Below are 5,735 nucleotides of genomic sequence, written 5' to 3' on the forward strand. Positions count from 1 at the left end.
GTGTCTGAGAGTCGTGCCCCCAGGAGACACAGAGGAGGCCTTGGGGTCAGGGCAGGCCATAGCCACAGGTCTGCAAGGTGGGCCACAGAGCAGGAATGCCAGTTTATTCAGAGACGCCTGCATCTTATGGGCCCAGCCCCTCCATGTTGACCTCCCGGATAAGGATAATTCTGGCTGTCTTCCCACTCGGACAGCCACACTTAAAAGCAGCTTTTAAACTGTTATATGAATAATCATGCCTCGGGCACTTGAGACTGGGAAGAAAACAGCATACATCACTTTTCAAAACAGAAAATACTCGATCAAAGGTAACTTGGCTAATTATTTCAGCCTTTCTGCATTTATGGTAATGTGGGCTTGGCTCCTCTGGGGTTAAATTTGCAAATGTGTCCGAACTTCCTGATTTCATGGACCAGACTGCAGATGGGGAGTTGGAACACGACGTCCAGAGTTATGAGCCCAAAGAGGTAATTGTTGGAGGAATAATTTAATACATTGTAAATCCCTCTATTTCCATCCCTTCAAATGGGATGCCAAAAGCGATTAAAGACTAAAAACATATCACAAGCAAATTCACATGATAAAATGGCTGTAATCACTCTCCGTGGGATTAACCAGGGCTCAGGAGCCTCGGCCCTGAGGCTGCAGGAGGAGTCCTGCCTGGCGGCCGGCCGGGGGAGAGGCACGGCCGGCTGTGCCGGTCGGAGCGATGGTTCTGCATTTCCCGTTTTAGGAAAACGGTACCTCTCCTTTCTGAGGAGGTATCTCTTCTTTTAACGTTTCCAGCCTGCAAGGAGACAGACAGGCGTGTTTGGCAAAGCCAGCGTCTGCAGCGGGACACTCACAGGTAAAACCAGGCTCCCCGAGGATTCTGTGGCATCTGCATAAGTGACAAACAAATCCCATCTTTGGGGATGAAATAAACAGAACGAAACAGTGGAAGCCACGAGCCCGGCACGCGGGCGGGAAGGCCTCTGCGTGGTCCGAGCTCCCGGTCCTTGAGGGCAGCTCTGGGTCTGGGAAGGGCCCTGTCCTGGTGGCTTGGGTGCCACCACCTACTACTGAAAGCAGGATGCTGTTTTAGGTGCATGAATTTCCAAACAGGGAAAACAAAGACCTGTCGGCTTCAAGATTTCGGGCACCTTCAGAACCGAGAGCGCTGGGGCCGTGCCGGTCACGCAGGTCAGTGACGAAGATGGGGTCCAGGGCCCTGGCTGAGCAACTTGCCTCTTCTGACCCCGGCCAGGGACCCCTATGGAGCCACCGGGCTGAGGAGCCAGCCCAAGCCCCCACGAGCCGGGCTTCACAGGCTCCTAACCTGAGTTGGCAGGAGTCCTGGTCTACAAGCTGTTGGGGCAGCAGCCAGTGTGGCCGAGCCCTTCATCTGTGGGGTCAACAGAGGAAGAGGCTCTGTTGGCTCAAGACAACCCCTCGGCCACAGTGGGGAGGACCCCACTGTCGCTATGCTACCTCGAGGCTGGCTCCAGGCGTGGGTGTGGTTGGCCCGAGCCAGGCTGACGCACTAGGACCAGCGATTGGGGAGACACACAGCCTCCACTCCAGGTGGAGAACTCCTGGGGGCTCCTCTCGGCCCCCACTCTGCCCCGGCTAGACTTGGTGAGCCCGGACTGAGAGCATGACTAGGGCCACGTGCTTCCTGTCTGTCTAGCCTGCAAATGTATCCCCTGAACCGGTGGAGGTTACCTGCCTGGTGTGAAAGCCCGTGGCAAGCGCTTGGCTTTTCTATGACCTAGAGCAGTTTTCTCCACTGTGGCAGCCACGAGTCACACGCGGCCACCGGGCACTTGCCTGAACCAAGACAGGCTCTGAGTGCAAGACACACTGATTCTGGAGACTAGGAAAAAAAGGGAATATAAACTATTTCCCTAATAGTTTTAAAAGATTGATCACATGCTGAAATGATAATAGGTAAGGCCACACTGGGATAAATAGTTAACACTAATTTGATCTGCTTCTATTTCCTTTCCGTACGTGGCCATGAGAACATGTAAAGTTCCGCACGTGGCCTGCACGCTGTCTAGGGGGCAGCCCCAGTTTCCAGGGCTTGTGTTAATATCTTGGTCCCGCGTGGAGCCCACGTGCTCTACCTCATCACAGCAGGTGCATCTTCCGTGCCTGAGAGGGACCTTGAAAAGGCTGTCCAGTCTGAGCTACAAGGAAAGCCCTTTCCTATTTCATTCTTCTCCCAGTGCCGGAGAAAGGAGAGCTCTGGGTTAGGTGCGGGGTGATGGGTTTTTTCAAGTTGATCCCCAGCAATTCCTGCCACCCCTGTAGCAGAGCAACCCTTCAGGGAAGACACAAGGACCCCCATCAGAAGTTTCCAGAGAGTCTCCCGCTTGCAAACAGGCAGTGCCAACAGACACCTTTGATTGGTTGTTTGGGGGCACATGGGCCCCAGGGAATCAGACCTTTCGTGCTGGGAAAGTTCCTCCAATGTTCAGGTTGTCTGAGAATGAGGAGTTTGCGGCCTAAGCTTGGGAGAGGCCGAATGACTGATTCTGACAGACCGTATGGTGTGATCAATGGTTGCTGTAAGGAAACGCACCGAATTTCACTTTGAAAAACGACCCACTCAACACCAGGGACCAGCACGCTGACGTTTTGGAGAACAATTGATAAACAGCTTTGTACTTCAAAAAAAAAAGTGCTTAAATTTAATTTAACTTTTACTTAAATAAAGCTACCAGGGAGATTTAGGAGTATATAAAGTACTACTTTAAATGGAGCAGTAAACAATGTTTTAACTGTTGCTTTTCACCTACGAGGGGCAGAGAGATTTTTTCCTTCACCTTTTTCTTACTATTTTGTATATTTGATGAGTGGCTGTTTACAGATTAGTTTCCTGCATCTTAGAAATTTTTTTAGACTCTGTGATTTAGAAGCATGTGGCCCAAGTCGACACTATTTGAAAATTGAAATTATCAGTTCAAGGCACAAATGAACATGATTTAATTTGATAGTAAAACTTTATCATATTATTATGAAAATCAAACACTTTATTCTGAATATCACTGATGTACTAACCATGCGTGATTTTCACCAGTAAGAAACTGTTTCAGATTACAGCAAGTGATTTATAAAGCTGATCTGGTATCACTTTGAAATGACCCTAGAAGTTGGTGACACAGGTATACAGCTATCTAAAAGAGACTGAAACATAGTTTTCAGCACTCACTTTTTGAATGTGCAAAACTGATAAACTAATCTGTTATGGGGAAAAAAAGACAAGAAATAACTACGGAAATTAGCAAAAACCAGTATTAAGCATATGTCTTTATGAGTGAGACTTAATCACACACTTCATTTTGCAAATACAAAAGAGGCTTTTGAAATGTATTAATTAAAGTTAACTGCTGCAGACAGGCCGCTTTGTAGGACCGCGGTCTTCTCCCTATTAGCATAGCATTAAGGACAGCCGAGGAAATTGGGTTAATAAAGCTGGATATTGTAGCAGAGCTGCACCGGCACAAACCGGCGCGGACAGCTCGGTCCCCAGGGCACTGGCTCGGCCATGCGCGGCGCCTGGACCCCGGGTGGTGGCAGAGTTCTGAGCTGCGCACTCACACAGACCCCATCATCACACCGACTTTAAAAGAGACCCCATCACCGTTGGTACCGGCCAGGGCGCAGCCCCCACCAGCGTACTCACCGTGTCCTGGTCTCCTCTCCTGGAAAAGTCGGGGTTGGGGGGGAGGGGGTTTGGCCGGTCAGCAGGGCTAGACAGGGCCCTCCCCTGCCACCCCAGGATCTCTCCTCTGCAGCAGCCTTCAAGCAGAGGACGCACCACGGTCTCCATCCAGCTCCGCCCAGGTCTCACTAGAGTGTAAAGGATCCGGTCGGGGCAGTGGGGGCTGGGGAGTTCAGGGGCTGTCTAGGGGACAAATCATGCAGACTTGGAGGCAGCCGGCTTTGGCGTCCGCTTACCTCTAGAGGTTAGCACCTCTAGGCAGGCAAGAACATAAACAGCGAACTCAGACTTGGGAAAGCCGAAAAGCTACTGGCCCGGGGTCTTCTCCGGTCCGCAGTACAGCTCCTTTGCAAACGACCGTTGCCGGGTGGGTCGGGGCATCCCGCGTCTCGGCTTCTGCGGCGCGCGGGTTGTGGGCCCGCAGAGGCGGAAGGTGCCGGGGGAGCGGCGCGCTCTCGGGAACTCGCCCACCCAGAGCTCCAGTGTGAGGTCCACGACTCGCCAAGCCGGGCTGCGCTGTCCCTCGGGTGGCTCGGGGTAGGAACGCCCGCCCGGGGTCGCACCAGTCCCCGCTCTCGCTGCGGCCCTGCTTTCCTTTTGGCGAGTGAGCGGCGGGGCCCGGACGATCACGGGTGGTCACCCCCGCCCGGTTCTTAAGGCCGACGGCTGGGGGAGTCGGGAGGGTGCCCAGTGGGCACTGAGGGCTCCAGGATTCCAGCACGGATTCCGGCGCCCCGCCGTCCGGCCCAATCCCGCGCCCAAACGGGGTCTGAGCTTCCCGCGGGCCCAAACTGTTCAGTGGGCCGCTTTCTCCCAGTGGGCGGGGTCCGGTTGGGGCAGGGTGACACAGTCATTGGGGACAAGGCAAAATGGAGGACGCGTGCGGAGGAGGGGTCGGCCCAGGGCCCTTACGGCTTCTCGTTACAGTGTTTGCAAAGCGCCGAGGGCGTCCCGGAGAAGGCGGCGCACTTGTCGGGGCAGGGCAGCGCGGCGCCGGCAGAGAAGGGGTACACGGCGGCCTGGCTGAAGTGCGTCAAGGGCGCGGCGGCTACGGGCGCGGCCAGGCCTTGGCCCTGGTTGAGGTAGGCCACGAGGCGCCGCATCTCGTCCAGGGCCTGCGCCTGCATGAGGATGTAGTTCTTGGCAAGCAGTAGCGTGGCGATCTTGGAGAGCTTGCGCACCGACGGGCTGTGCGCGTAGGGGATGACGGCCCGCAGCCCGTCCAGCGCGTCGTTCAGGTCGTGCATGCGTCGCCGCTCGCGCGCGTTGATGCTCAGGCGCAGCGAGCGCTGCTCCCGGGGCCGCCGCCGCCCGTCCGCCGCGCCCCCGGGCCCGCGCCGCCGCCGCCGCTGCTCGAAGGCGTCGTCCTCGTCGCCGCTCTGCTCGCCGCTGCTCTCGGTCGCCGCGGCCGGGGCTCGGGGCGCGGGCGCCGCTGGGAGGTCTCCGCCCGGGCCCGGCGCGCCGTAGCCACGGGCCGCCTCGGGCCCCCGGGCCGCCCCGTAGGCGAAGCCCGCCGCCGCCGCCGCGTAGCCATGGCTCAGCGCCAGGTACGCGTCCCCCGACAGCGACTTGAGCTCTGCCATGGCCACGCCGCCGGGGCCTGAGAGCTCGCCAGGAGCGCAGGTGCTCATTCGGCCGGGCCCGCGCCGCCCCGGGGTCCTCCGAGGTGCGGCTCCCGGCTCGCGCGTCCGTCCGGCAGTCAGTCGGTCCCCGAGCCTCCCCGCGCGGGGCCTCTCTGTCCCGCCTCGGCCCCGCCTCCTGCTCGTCTCCTCCTCCTTCCCTCCTCCTCCGCTCCCTTCTCTCCTCTTTCCTCTCCCCCGCCCACTCTCCCACCGCGCGCAGGGCTGCGCTGGGGAGGGCGCTACCTCCAGCTCGCGCCGCTCCTGTTTTAAGGTGCGGAGGCGCCCGCTGGGACTTCGCGGCCGTCCAATCAGAGAGGACCTGGTGACCTCCTCTCCCCGGAGCCCGGCTTCACCAGGGCGCAGACCGACGGCCAGGGATGGGGGGCACCGCCGGAATGGAGGGA

General features: G+C 57.5%; 1 protein-coding gene and 1 long non-coding RNA gene across 2 annotated transcripts; both read right to left on the reverse strand.

Moving 5' to 3' along the window:
• Nucleotides 1–699: 699 nt before the first annotated feature.
• On the reverse strand, nt 700–4,068 carry LOC140687336 (uncharacterized). The gene is made up of 3 exons (XR_012061548.1): nt 3,671–4,068; nt 2,430–2,550; nt 700–787 (listed from the first exon to the last, which is right to left on the reverse strand). It is a non-coding gene; the product is annotated as an uncharacterized lncRNA (long non-coding RNA).
• A 549-nt stretch (nt 4,069–4,617) lies between these two features.
• On the reverse strand, nt 4,618–5,427 carry BHLHE23 (basic helix-loop-helix family member e23). Its single transcript, XM_072943612.1, has one exon. The coding sequence runs from the start codon at nt 5,338–5,340 to the stop codon at nt 4,618–4,620; it is 723 nt and encodes a 240-aa protein (XP_072799713.1). The 5' UTR covers nt 5,341–5,427.
• Nucleotides 5,428–5,735: the final 308 nt, after the last annotated feature.

This window comes from Vicugna pacos, chromosome 19 (assembly GCF_048564905.1).
Source record: "Vicugna pacos chromosome 19, VicPac4, whole genome shotgun sequence".
Lineage (NCBI taxonomy): Eukaryota > Metazoa > Chordata > Mammalia > Artiodactyla > Camelidae > Vicugna > Vicugna pacos.